Source organism: Notolepis coatsorum (assembly GCF_963971535.1).
Source record: "Notolepis coatsorum genome assembly, chromosome: 10".
NCBI lineage: Eukaryota > Metazoa > Chordata > Actinopteri > Aulopiformes > Paralepididae > Notolepis > Notolepis coatsorum.
The window spans coordinates 79,795,886-79,810,659 of NC_140174.1; the positions used below are offsets into that span (position 1 = coordinate 79,795,886).

The 14,774-nt window shown below is 45.8% G+C and overlaps 1 protein-coding gene across 1 annotated transcript in view; it reads left to right on the forward strand.

The window, feature by feature from the left end:
• vti1a (vesicle transport through interaction with t-SNAREs 1A) overlaps positions 1 to 12,279 on the forward strand; it is a gene marked incomplete at its 3' end in the record, with an annotated part of 162,229 nt that extends 149,950 nt beyond the window's left edge. The window contains exons 5-6 of the mRNA XM_084323070.1: positions 11,599 to 11,683; positions 12,275 to 12,279. Coding sequence (XP_084179196.1) covers positions 11,599 to 11,683; positions 12,275 to 12,279 — 90 coding nt within the window. The remainder of the gene's footprint in view (positions 1 to 11,598; positions 11,684 to 12,274) is intronic.
• Positions 12,280 to 14,774: the final 2,495 nt, after the last annotated feature.

The window sequence follows — 14,774 nt, forward strand, 5'->3', positions numbered from 1 at the left end:
ATCATCCACTTGAGGGAAGCATCAGTAATACAGTGCAGACACATCATCCACTTGAGGGAAGCATCAGTAATACAGTGCAGACACATCATCCACTTGAGGGAAGCATCAGTAATACAGTGCAGACACATCATCCACTTGAGGGAAGCATCAGTAATACAGTGCAGACACATCATCCACTTGAGGGACGCATCAGTAATACAGTGCAGACACATCATCCACTTGAGGGAAGCATCAGTAATACAGTGTAGACACATCATCCACTTAAGATAAGATAAGATAAGATATTCCTTTATTGATCCCCTTGGGGAAATTCAGGCATCATAGCAGCATGGGGGGGAGGGGGGGGGGTACAGGTAGTAAAACAACACAGTATACAGGTAGTAAAAAACAACACAGGCAGTGTAAACAATTTGATCAATATGGTGCAGTATGCATGATGTAGTGTTATAATTTACTATCTACTGAGTATACATTATTCACAGTATCACGGTATCCACTGAAATATACATTATTCACAGTATCACAGTATCCACATAGGGTGCAGTAAGCCTAAGGTAGTGTAGGTTGTCCTCCTTGGGTTCCTATAAGTCCCAGGTCAATGTCTGGTAGCAGTCGCTGTCGCTGCCCCCTGTTGTGGAGCCTGGAAGCTGCTAGTCGCTGCCCACTGTTGTGGAGCCTGATGGCCGCTGGTATGAAGGACTGTCCGAGGCGGTTAGTTGAGTGTCGGGGGGGAATGAGTCTGTGGCTGAACGAGCTTCTCATCTTGACTAGCTCGTCGTAGAGGGGGTGGTAGGGGTTCTCCATGATGGCAGCCAGCTTCCTTATCATCCCGCTCTCTACTATCACCTCAAGTCTAGGTAGCTCGACTCCCACCACGGAGCTGGCCTTCCTCACCAGCTTGTTGAGCTTGTTGGTGTCCCTTGAGTTGATGTAGCCTCCCCAGCATGCCACAGCATAGAAGAGGATGCTGGCCACAACAGACTGGTAAAAAGACTGCAGCAGTTTGTTGCACACATTGAAGGACCTGAGTCTCCTCAGGAAGAACAGCCTGCTCTGTCCCTTCCTGTAGAGGGCCTCTGTGTTGTCCGACCAGTCCAGTTTATTGTTCAGGTGTACCCCAAGGAACTTGTATGAGTCCACCATCTCCACATCCACCCCTCGGATGGAGATGGGAATCGGGGGGGGCCTCTTCTTGCCCCTCCGGAAGTCCACCACCAGCTCCTTGGTCTTACTGGTGTTGAGTTGGAGGTGGTTGCTGTCGCTCCACCCCACGAAGCTCTCCACCAGGGCTCTGTACTCCTCCTCATCATCGTCGGTGATGTAGCTTACGATGGAGGAGTCGTCTGAGAACTTCTGCAGGTGGCACCCGCTTGAGTTGCGGCAGAAGTCTGAGGTGTAGAGGGTGAAGAGGAAGGGTGACAGCACAGTTCCTTGGGGGGCGCCGGTGTTGCTCACCAGTACGTCAGACTGACTGTCCTTTAGTCTGACGTACTGTGGCCTCTCAGTGAGATAGTCCTTGATCCAGGCCACCAAGCCGTGCTCCAGCTGCATCGCAGAGAGCTTCTCCGCTAGCAGTGACGGCTGGATGGTGTTGAAGGCGCTGGAGAAATCAAAGAACATAATCCTCACTGAGCTGCGTGGCTTCTCCAGGTGCGTGTACGCTCTGTGGAGCATGTAGATGATGGCATCCTCCACCCCGATGTTTGCCTGGTATGCAAACTGCAGGGGGTCGAGGGAGTCACGCACCAGGGGCTTGAGGTGTTGCAGGACCAGTCTCTCAAACGTCTTCATGACGTGTGACGTCAGAGCGACTGGCCTGTAGTCGTTGAGGGTGCTGGGACGTCCCTTCTTGGGCACCGGGACAATGCAGGAGGTCTTCCAGAGCTGGGGCACCCTCTCCAGCCTCAGGGAGAGGTTGAAAAGATGCTGGAGCGGTGCTGCCAGCTGCTCCGCACATACCTTGAGCACCCTGGGATTGGTGTTGTCCGGTCCTCTGGCCTTGTTTACATTAATTCTGGAGAGCTGCCTACTGACCTGACTGGTTGAGGGAAGCATCAGTAATACAGTGCAGACACATCATCCACTTGAGGGAAGCATCAGTAATACAGTGCAGACACATCATCCACTTGAGGGACGCATCAGTAATACAGTGCAGACACATCATCCACTTGAGGGAAGCATCAGTAATACAGTGCAGACACATCATCCACTTGAGGGATGCATCAGTAATACAGTGCAGACACATCATCCACTTGAGGGAAGCATCAGTAATACAGTGCAGACACATCATCCACTTGAGGGAAGCATCAGTAATACAGTGCAGACACATCATCCACTTGAGGGAAGCATCAGTAATACAGTGCAGACACATCATCCACTTGAGGGAAGCATCAGTAATACAGTGCAGACACATCATCCACTTGAGGGAAGCATCAGTAATACAGTGCAGACACATCATCCACTTGAGGGACGCATCAGTAATACAGTGCAGACACATCATCCACTTGAGATGGTTTCCCTCTGCAGTATCATGCTCTTCCAATGTGAATGATGTGTGGCTGTTTTAAAGGACGCTGCACAACCTCAAAATTTGTCGACTGGCTGTATTGTTCATGTAAAACACGACTTTCTGTCTCGTAATGGGGAATCTTGAAGTCGTTGTGGTTTGCGCAGTACATGACTGATCAGCGACAGGGAGGTTAGACATTACAATATCTTTCACCAGGAGGAATCCCTGATGAGTCTGGTCTGGTCTCCAAACTACGCTTTGTCATGAGAACACATGCAACGTGGGTTTTTGGTCATGGAGGTATTTGTTTTGGTCAGAGGAATACACTGGAGAAAGCACAAGGCAAGGTTTTAGCAGTTAATCTTTTTCTCAGAGAGAATGAATGCCGTTGTTTCCTTGTCTGGGGTCTCTGTGTCTGTCTCTCTCTTTTTTTGTCACTCGCTGTCACTCTCTCTCACTCTACTCATTATTCTCCTTCGATACTCTCTGTGGATATTCAGAATATGATACTCTTATCGCCATATTCAGGTGAAAGATACAGCTTTGAAGTTTGTAAAATCATTATGATCATAACAAGCTAGTGGAGAACAAAGTCAACCGGACTCTGGTAATGGCCTGTATAGTATATCCCAGATCTCCACCCACCGCCTGACCTATTACGTGCTTCCAATCGTGGGTTATAAGACCAGACCGCCAACGACCATCAGTTTAGAAAAAGTTACCACCTCCGGTTTTGCCTCTCGATGGCCGGAACAAATCACCACTGTCGCTAACAATTATTGGCCGTTTGTGTAGCCAATGAAATTCTGAGAAGAATGACATCTTACTTGAGTTGGTTTTCTGAGACCGAGGAGCGGTAAAACTGCATCGTACGCAAGAGAATGAACATGCGCCTGTCTCTCCGGAGCGCAAATTCCGCTGATCTGTTGATGTGTGAGAAGGGGGTGAGAAGTGGTGTATGTGACAAGAGATTAGTGGGGGAGAGGGGACTGAGGTAGTGTTGACTCATCTCCCTCCTTTTTGGAAAAACGCCTAAACATACCATTACATGAAGATGTCTAAAACATAATTTCTGTGTGATATTGTTATCGACTTTGGACATGTTCTAGGTAAGACTTCAGGCTATAGCTCCAGCAGTGATTTCAGCTAATAACTATAGAGTAGATAGATATGTAGGCATCTGTTTGCAAAATATTTCAATGTTTCAGAGTGTTTCCTTTCAAAAGAGGCCAGACTTGTGCATCTGCTACAAATGGTTCCCGGATAGTGTCCAATTTACTTTCGGTATGCAATCAACAGGGGTTTTATGCAAAATTGTTAAGAGGTTAAAATGTTATTAATCATGAATGAATGCATGACAATGCATTCATTGCTACTCGCAATTCAAGGGTGGTTACAAGGCTAATTCTGCCAGTGGCTTTGGCAAATCTGATCACAACGCCATCTTGCTTTCCCCGGAGTATAAACAAAAACTCAAGTGCACACCGGTAGTCTCGCGAGAGGTGCAGAAATGGTCTGTCGAATCGGAGGAGGCGCTCCAAGCTGGACTTGAGTGTACAGATTGGAATGTGTTCCGCGATAACACAGATAACCTAAATGACTACACGGAGACAGTGCTGGACTTTATATGTACTTTGGTGGAAGAAACAATCCCCACTACCACAACTAGAGTTTACCCAAACCAAAAACCCTGGGTAGACAAATCTGTCTGTGAGGCTCTGAAAGCAAGAACTGCAGCCTACAATGCCGGGCTGGTGGCAGGCAACATGGATGACCACAAGGTGGCGACATGCAACGTGAGAAGGGCAGTGAAAGAAGCAAAAAGGCGCTACAGGGATAAAATTGAACTGCAATTTGAACAGGCTGACTCCAGAGTTATGTGGCAGGGCCTCAGAACGATTACAAAGGCACGTCCCTCAAGCTGAACAGTGACATCTCCTTAGCAAATGATCTCAACACCTTCTATGCGAGGTTTGAGGCTGGTAATAACAACACCAGCCCACAGGCCACTGCAACGGAGGGGGGGGGGGGGGGGCTGCTGAGGGAGACTCAGTGTTCAGGGTAACAGAACATGAGGTGAGGAGGACCTTTAAGAAAGTGAATATCAGGAAGGCAGCAGGACCGGACGGTATCCCCGGCCGCATCCTAAAAGTCTGTGCCGACCAACTGGCCCCGGTATTCACTGACATATTTAACCTGTCCTTGGAACAGGCTGTCATCCCCACCTGTCTGAAGAAGTCCACTATCATCCCTGTACCCAAAAAATCCAAGCCTGCTTGCCTCAATGACTACCGCCCTGTAGCTCTCACCTCTATAGCCATGAAGTGCTTTGAGAAGGTAGTGAAGGGCTACATCTGCTCCTTCCTCCCCATCAACCTGGACCCCCTGCAATTTGCATACCGCCCCAACAAGTCCACTGAGGACGCCATAGCCCATGTGCTGCACACAGCAGCATCACACCTGGACAAGAGGCAGGGGAACTATGTGAGAATGCTATTCATCGACTACAGCTCAACATTCAATACCATAGTCTCCTCCAAACTCATAGCCAAGCTCAGGGACCTGGACTTGAACTATGACCTCTGCCAGTGGGTATTGGACTTCCTGACGGGCAGACCCCAGGTGGTGAGAGCAGGCAACTGCACCTCCTCATCCATCACCCTCAACATAGGGGCCCCCCAGGGCTGTGTTCTGAGTCCCCTCCTCTACTCCCTGTACACACATGACTGTGTGGCTCAGCGGAACAACAACACAATCATCAAATTTGCTGACGACACAGTAGTGGTGGGCCTGATCTCTGCAAACGATGAGAGGGCCTACCTGGAAGAGGTCAAGGTCCTGGCGGGATGGTGCCAAGAGAACAGCCTCTCCCTGAACGTCAGCAAAACAAAGGAGATGATTGTGGACTTTAGGATGTCGGGGGTCAGGGACTACAGCCCCCTCAGCATCAACGGGGCACCGGTTGAGAGAGTGAACAGTTTTAAGTACCTCGGAGCCCACATATCCGAGGACTTGACATGGACCACACACAGGGACCGAAACTAAAGCCCACCGCCCGCCAGGGGCGCTCAGTTTTTACCTTTGGCGCTTGACACTTAGAGGGCTGCCCGCCATGTGGCGTGTAGACGTGTAGTTCATAATTTTGATTGTGTGAGTACAGATTATAGCCTCTCTCGTCTTTTTTTTCTCCGCCGCGAGATCGTTAAAAAACTACAAGTCCCACATTGCACTCAAGTCAACGGTCCAATCACAGTAGAGTGACATGACTGGTTTCATGAGAAAGAAAGCAAATGACCAATCGGAAGCTCTCATTTGGCTTGTTTACTTCCTGAAACGCCACCATTGCGATATGCGGGCAGTCTGCTCTAGTCTATATCGGACCTCCATGAGCTACCGTTACTGTTTAAACAATGACCCAGTCAACTATTCACTTTTAGTTTAATACATGACGAGGCATTGTCTAACGGTATCTAGCTGGCTAGCTACTGATAGCTGCTGATATCAACAAATGCTCCAGCAATAGTCGACTCGAGTGCATAATACCTCCGTTCCCTCGTTAGCTAGCTTAGCTAGCTCACGTTAGATCCATCTGTCCCAGTAAACTAAATTGTCTTAACGTTATCTACCGGGCTAGCAGTAGCTACAGATAGCTCCTGATATCAATGTCTTATAACATTGATTGAATGCGTATTCTAGCTGAGGGCATGTTGAATGTGATTTGACAAAAGAACCGTAACGTTATAAATAGGGTCCAGCTGCATCGCCGGAGAATCCTTGCATGCTGAATGTAGGGTCTAGCTGAATATAGGGTCTAGCTGCAGGGCCGGAGAATCCTTGCTGGAGCTGGAGGCTACTCAAGTATACACACAGACAGTGGAGCTGTTTGCAGATAGCAAGCATTTTGACTTATTGCGTGGTGGCGATGTCTCGCAGATAATACAACTACAAGTATGATTATATAATATATATTTTATTTAAAAAAAATGTTATATAAAATATATATATATATTTTTTTAATCAAAAAAATGTTGGCAGGTAAGAAATATGCTTGGCGGGTAGACTCTTCCCATCTACCCGCCACTGGCCTGTGAGTCAAAAAGTTAATTTCGCTCCCTGACCACACACATTGACAGTGTTGTGAAGAAGGCACGGCAACGCCTCTACTTCCTCAGGCGCCTAAGGAAGTTCCAAGTCAGTCAGAAGATCCTTAAGAACTTCTACTCATGTACAATAGAGAGCATCCTGACTGGCAATATCACCTCCTGGTTTGGGAATAGCACCGCACAAGACCGTAGCAGACTACAGTGAGTGGCCCGTTCAGCCGAGCGCACAATTGGAGGGGGGCTTCCCACTCTCCAGAACATTTACAACAAGCGGTGCAGGGGTAAGGCTAAGATAATTATCAAGGACTCCAGCCACCCAAACAACTGCCTCTTTGAACTGGCAAGTGATACCGTCTGGCAAGTGATACCGGAGTTTCATGGCAAGCACAGAAAGACTCAGAAGAAGCTTCTATCCCCAGGCCATCAGGTTGCTCAACAAACAATAACACTATGCACTCACAGCACACACACCCGCACACACTTACTTTAAACAATCAACCCACTGCAGCACCCACTCTACACACTTTAGAACACCTAGACACACTTTATATTTATTGGCAAAGAATTTGCACTACAACCCATACCTCAGGACACCTTACTGTAAATTGTACCTAAATTGTACCTCATCCCATTTCTGCTCTGCACTATATAGTATATTGTATATTAGTATATTGCATAGTATATTGTATGGTAACTCAGTTACTGCTATCCTGCATTGAACATTGTACATATGTACATACTGAACACTTGTGTCTACCTACGTGACTTCTATTTTTTACTTTTACTTGCTATACTTATTTTATTTCATGCTTATTTTTTGTCTAGCACAGTCTCTGGAGCGTAACAGAAAGAAGCATTTTGTATAAAAGTATTCTGTACTTCTGTATGACAACTATTAAAGAAACTTGAAACTTGATGACACCGAATAACAGAGACACTCTAGTAACACGACAGGGTCATCAAACATTGCAATAGGCAATGTTTCATCAGCTTCATTAGTTTAGTGGTGGGTAGAAAATCAGGGCTAGTCTGAACTCTGATATCTGCATTAGCTTCAGATATTCCCAACTCCCAACTTTCACATTCGCCTCCCAGCTGGCCAGGCTGCACTAGTTAGCTAACGCTAGTTTGAATGTAGATCCTTGTATTGTCATAGTGAACTGATACTTGTTCTCTGATAAATCTAGAGATGACAGTCCCTCTGCTAAATCTCACCATGCAAGTTAAACAACGTACTCACCAGCTGTGATAGTATTTTTGGAGTCCACAGTTAGTGTCAGAAATATGTAGTTGTTTAATCACACATATCCCTAGCCTTTATGTGACTTCTGTTACACCACTTCTCTCAACCGGTAACAGGCTAATAACGTACCGTTGCACCCCTTCTCTCAACCGGTAACAGGCTAATAACGTACCGTTACATCCCTTCTCTCAACCGGTAACAGGCTAATAACGTACCGTTGCACCCCTTCTCTCAACCGGTAACAGGCTAATAACGTACCGTTGCACCCCTTCTCTCAACCGGTAACAGGCTAATAACGTACCGTTACATCCCTTCTCTCAACCGGTAACATGCTAATAATAATGTACAGTTACACCCCTTCTCTCAACCGGTAACAGGCTAATAATGTGCTATACTGTATCTTTGTATTTCCTTTAACACATCCTGCGCCATAAACGTCGTACAACGTGTTTCAAGTTCATGCGAATTCTGCCAATCCACGGCGTACGACGTTATTCAGATCATATTAAATTCTTTTGCCATGTTATTCATAATTCCCTCACGGAGCCTGGTATGATGCAGTGGGAGCATGCACAACTCTGCAACGCTTCAATACTGCCACCTGGTGGATGATCGGCGAGTTGCCAAACCGGAAGTGGATCTCTTGTGATCCCGGTGCGTCTTGGAAATGCGTCCGGCACTCTCATATTGTCGCGGGACTCAAGACACACACCGTGTATATGGATCGCTGCCATAACTCAATAATCGATATGATTTGGGCTGTTATTATTATTATACAAACCAGAAATGGATTGACTCGATCGCCATCAAATAAGTGGGATCTTTTTGCTCAAGTCTCACCGGCCAACGGTAAGAGGACACTGACGTCATTTTCAGCGCGTTTGTTTATTATTATCCATGCAAACTGCTTCGATCAATATATCACCCATACTACATAAAGCATTTACCGACGATCACGGAATTATAAACGACCCCCCCCCCCCCCCCGTTCACCCGCGCATGATCAGTCATAACGTTTAGGATCATGTACAGTTGACATTTTTAATATAGCGTGTACCGCCAACAAACGGCATTTGATCATCTATATATGCGTTTATGCCTATATCTCACGTTCTAGGAATTACTGCAGAAAACGATAAAAACATATTTATATTCTAGACGGTATTTTTGTATGAACCTATGAATGAAAAAGTAAAATGTTCCTACATCCTGAACGATAGATAATCGATGTTGAATGGGCCATATTAATGTCAATTTAGCAATACAATTTAAAAAGTTATAGCCCTGCAAAGAAGGTAAACATCTCCATAGGCTTAGACTGGTGGCAGTGATCAAACATTGATGGATATAAGCGTGGCAGGGAATGTGTTAAGTAGCTTCAAAGTAAAAATAAATAAATAAAACAAAACACATAATTGTAGAATAGATAGATGGTATTAGTCTTCTGGTTTCGGCACTTCATTGGAGTTTGACAATATTGAGAGATGTATTCAAACTACCAACGCAATTCACCAATTTAAGCCCCACCATCTTTTCTTGATCCTCCAATCACACCACTGTTGCTTCCCTCTGACAAATACAGAGCATAACATCAAATAAGCACCTTTGTATCCATGTTTCCCTGCTATTTATTGTGACATATTTGATATATTTTATTAACCCCTTGGATCTCTTATTTAATTTAAAGTTAAGTTGTATAGCTATGCAGGCCTGGACATGATGCTAACGTCTATCACTGATCCCATGTAGGATGGTAGGGCACAATGGGTTAACCTCAATTATACTGGATAATGATCAATTATGAATATCTGTATAAGATAGTTCTTTATTGTCTGTTGATACAGACATTTGTTTTGTGTCGGAACACAATACTGCGTTACAAAAAAGAAGAACATAGGACAACCATGTTACGCAGAGACAGACATACAGACAAGACATCAGAGAGACAACCATGTTACAGCAGATACAGACATACAGACAAGACATCAGACAGACAACCATGTTACAGCAGATACAGACATACAGACAAGACATCAGACAGACAACCATGTTACAGCAGATACAGACAAGACATCAGACAGACAACCATGTTACGCAGAGACAGACATACAGACAAGACATCAGAGAGACATCCATGTTACAGCAGAGACAGACATACAGACAATACGTCAGAGAAACAACCTCTTCCTTCCTTCCCTCCCAACTAACATCATTCATTTGATGTGCCCCAGTCCCATAAGTTGAAGGTTATTTTGTATTGCACAACTCTTTTTATATTGCCCTCTCCCGAAATGTAGGTTGTGACCACATTTCTCTCCTGCTTGTTGAATGTGGTATAAATACATTTTTGAATCTTTTCAGTTTCCACTTGGGGGATCTGAAGCGCTATGTGAGGGTAGCAGCTGGTATTATGTGTGTAATACATGTGAGGGATCTTCTGTGACTTTATGGGCCATTCTCAACATGTTTGTATTTGGAATGTTTAGTTGATGGATTTGCTGATTATCTTTCAGGCGATTTTAAGTAGGCTCGCACTCTGGATTTTCCCTGGACCGTGATACTATTATACCAGATGATGATGCAGTACTGGATAACACTCTGGATGGTAGAACAGAGTATACAACAGTATAATACTTATGTTTTATGTAAAGTGTTATTGATTCTCGTTCCAGCAACGGATTGAAGGCCACCTCGCACCACTTGTATAACTAACCTTTACACACCAGTCTCTCTGGCCATGAACATGCTACACTTAGCAACCAACTTTCTGAAAAGCAATTATTTATTCCAAAATCAAAATTGCATCAGGTAAATAAAGTAGTGTTTGATTTTGACGTCAATCTTTAATCCTTAAGTCCAACTTTTGTTTATATTCACATTTCCACACAAATACGATTTCTTTTGTTATTGTTGTTATCTATTTTGCACCGTTCTCTTTGCTCTCGCAATGTTTATATCCATGTTAAGGTTAATTTTTGGTTTTGGTGAAGTTGTAATAAGTCCAACCTGCTTTACTTGACAGGCAGATTGTGTTGACCACTCAAATTGAAGCACAAGGGCATGTTTACACACCTCCAGTGTAGAGCTTTGATTATTATTATTACCAAAACCCAATTGGGCCTGATCCACTAGGTACCGGCCGGGCTGTCATTTCTCTGACTTATCCCAGGCTTGAATGGGGTCGGGTTCCATTGTGTACTGAAATACAGACTGGGCGCAGTGTGGCTTGCCACTGTCCGTGGTGCTGAAGTGGACAGCGAGCAGAGAGGCAACTGAAGCCTCTAATTTCTCTTTCATTCACTTATACAAAAGACAGAAACAGATACAGTATTATGTCTTCGGAGGGCCATTTATTTAACTCGATCCAACATCACAGGCGACAGTCTGAGTCTTCCGTCAACAACATTATTGCTTAGCTAGTGCGACTGACTTTGGGGGTGTCAGTCTATTAACCAGACTTATTTTATTTGGAATATAATAAAAGCCTCACATCACTTCTCATTTTCAAGTCGGAGCCACGTGCCACACAACAGGACACTATATCCCATCAGCTCCTTGCACACAACCTGTCCGTGAGGCTTTGTTTACGCTGCTTCTGTCCTTCTGTTTTGTGGTGAAAGCGTTGATATGTTTCTGTGGAATGCTTCCCAGCCTCTCAATCATGATCTTTTATTATTATTATTTTTTTGTTCCTATCCCCCCCCCCCCCCCCCCGTCCCCCCCGTCCTCCCCATTCGTTGCAGAGAGCACATCTGTTGGACAACACAGAGAAGCTGGAAAGGTCATCGCGGAGACTGGAGGCCGGCTACCAGATAGCAGTAGAAACTGGTATGTACGCATTCTGTTTGGATTGGTTGAGAGAGAGAGAGAGAGAGAGAGAGAACTCCCGCCTTGATGACTGGTGACATTTTCAGGAGAACATCAAAGAGGAGAGAGAGAGAGAGAGAGAGAGAGAGAGAGAGAGAGAGAGAGAGAGAGAGAGAGAGAGAGAGAGAGAGAGAGATTCTCGCTCTGCTCTGGGAGAAGAAGAAAAACCTGCATGCAGCTGCATTGTTTTAGCAACACAAACAAACAGGGAGTCTGTGTAAATAAACACAGTCAGTGATTCCTCTACAAGTTCTTAATTCCGAGAGCAAAGAGAAAACGAGAACAGTATAATATCACTTTCTAAATAAACCATCCATAAAATAAAAATAACACCAAAGCTCCCCCCACCCTTATTATTATCAAGGTTAGTTTTCATCTCATTTGGATCTTAAATAGATTTAACCAGTTACAGTAGCATATTATCCCCCCATCCCCCCCTTCCTGTCTCCCCTCCTGGCTGTCACCAGGTTATTGCGGCGCTGTGTATTCCTCAGAGATGTATCTGATCATTCTTGAAGCGTCAACCGGGTTCTCTGTGGCTTCTTGCCGTAGTTTGAAAAAGTTTGGGGGGGGGGTGGGGGGGGGGGGGGGGGGGGGGGGGGGGGGGTTGCCGCGAATGCAGACCACCGCCGTTTTGATGTTCGCGGTAAAGCGCTCGCAAATTCATACGATCTGCATTCTCGGCTTAAAATAATTTCCGCCGCGTACGATCCGGCAGCAGCGGTGAATATCTCCACAGTGTGGAACTCTGCCACAGCTCCTGTGTGTTTTTATTTTTTTATTATTCCATTCAGTCATATCTTTCAGTTGAGTAGCCGGGGTTTGATGTTTTTGTCACACGCCTTGGTCCGAGTTAAAGAAATGGGCCGTGGCCTGACGCCACCTCCCGGGCCCGCTGGTTCTCACCCCTGCGAGGGGTCACCCTCCGTGACCCTCCGTTGCCCGTCTCATCCACTGTGCGTGCGGCTAACTGAGAACAATTCCTGTTTATCCCGCCCCGCGGTCCCACACACTTTGCCCGGTCCACGCCAGCTGTGGGGGTGTGTTTGGGGTTTGATGGGGAAGCCGCATGCCCTGTGTGTTTAATCCACGACCCCCCCCCCCCCCCTCGTCACCCTGCTGTCGATACCAGCCCTCCGCTCAGATGCACAACCTGAAATGGCAGAGACACGGGGTCAGCTGGATCAACATAGACACACATGGAATATATACAGTCGAAACAAAAGCGAAAGCTCAGCCGAGGTGTCAGAGAGTGAAGAAACCCACCGCAGCACCCAACTAGCCCTGTCCTCCCACAGGCTGCCGCCAGACTCTCTGTATCGGATCTGTAACCCTAACCCTAACCCACCATGAACCAGCACCCAGCTAGCCCTGTATCGGATCTGGTCCAACATAAGTTTCTCTTCCAACTCCCCTCGTTCTGCCCTGACCTCATCCCTTTGTGTTCCGCTTTTCCAGACCTTCCATTTCCCCTGTGTGTTTCCTCGTGTGGACGGTGCCACAAACGGCACATCACAACACTGTTCTCCAGACGGTGGAAGCAGAACCCTCCTGTATTTAGATCTACACAGGCCTTGCTTTTGATTTATCCGGTGGAGAAACACTACTTTTAAGCACCGGGATCCGCTTCGCCTCACAAAGCGCAGAAGCATTTTACTTTTGTACTCCAACAAAGGTCCCCGTTTAGTTCCTTTTCTTTCACAACAAAAAAATAAATACAAATATGAGAAGTGCACCTGGGCTTTATTCAGGAAAATGGCGTTGGAAATTGTTCCCTGTGACAAAGCTTTGAGATTTCAAAGGCAGAGGTGTGGTAGAGAGGTTACACCAGAATAATTGGAACGGTAAGTGTTTCTCCAATCAGACGCTCTCTAGTCATTCTGTAAATAGCTTTTCCTTGTGCCACAAACCTCTACTCTCCTCAGACATCTAAGAAAGACCAATTTCTTCCCCTTCTCCTTAGCGAGTGTCGTTATTTTGCAGTAATTCAAAGTTGCATTTCCCCCGATCCACAGTAGCCCTGTAAGCACTGTAATTGACCAATGGGGGGAAAAGAGAACTTGAGGAAAAAAATAATTATTTTCAAAGAGATAGATTCTGAACAAAGAGATGTGCATTCCGGCTCCAGCTTTGCCCCCATTCACTTTGGCATCGACAATATTTCTCTTAATGACCAGGAACAAAAAAAGCCAGGGTGCGATGAGGTCATTTACATTTAAGGGGAGAGGGAAAAAAGAGACTACTCTTAGTTCAGAGCAGTGATGAATCTTCACAGAGACCACCATTTTCTGAGATTTTAGTCTGTTTTATAAAAAAAATCATTTTTTAAAGAATAAAGCTCCCCTACGTCTCTAGTGTATTTAGCGAAAAACAAAGGCTTGCCAAAAGCAGTGAGGGCCCTTGGAGGGATATCGAGGATGCTCTGTGGACACGCTGAGCTATTTGCCACACGCACCCTCCACAACCGTGGGCCATGTTTGTCTCATAAATAAAGTATAGAACTTCATTAGCGGAGGGCACAGACATTAAAGAGACGCTCGGGCGAGCCAAGTTTAAACAAGACCCTAAACACAGAAGGAGGGCAAGCGGTTAGCCAATTTAAAGGCATTTGAGTCGGAGCCGTCAGAGATGCCCGAGCGCGGATGGGGCCGGACTGATGTTAAAAATCAAAGACGTGTCAGAATGTAGGCCTTTACTCACGATGCGCTTGAAAAGAACTTTGAATGATTTATGACCGCTTGTTTAGAAGTAGATTGCGCGTCAGATAAGACATCTAAGTTGCACTGATTAGTGCGCTCCACCTTTTTGATTAGGATCCATTGAAGAGGTAAGAGAGAGTCGAGTCTCAAACGGTGATTGACATTCCAACTGCTGGAAATCCTCGGCTGGAAATCCTCCCGTCGACAGTGTGCTGCAGTTTGGGTTTTGTTGAATTCCTGTGTTTTTTTGGTCACTGCTGTGACGCTAAAGCTGCGTTCTCTATAAATAGACCTGCGTTACTGGCGCCACTACAGCAGCACCTTCGCAAAAAACGACGCGCAATAAATTGGGG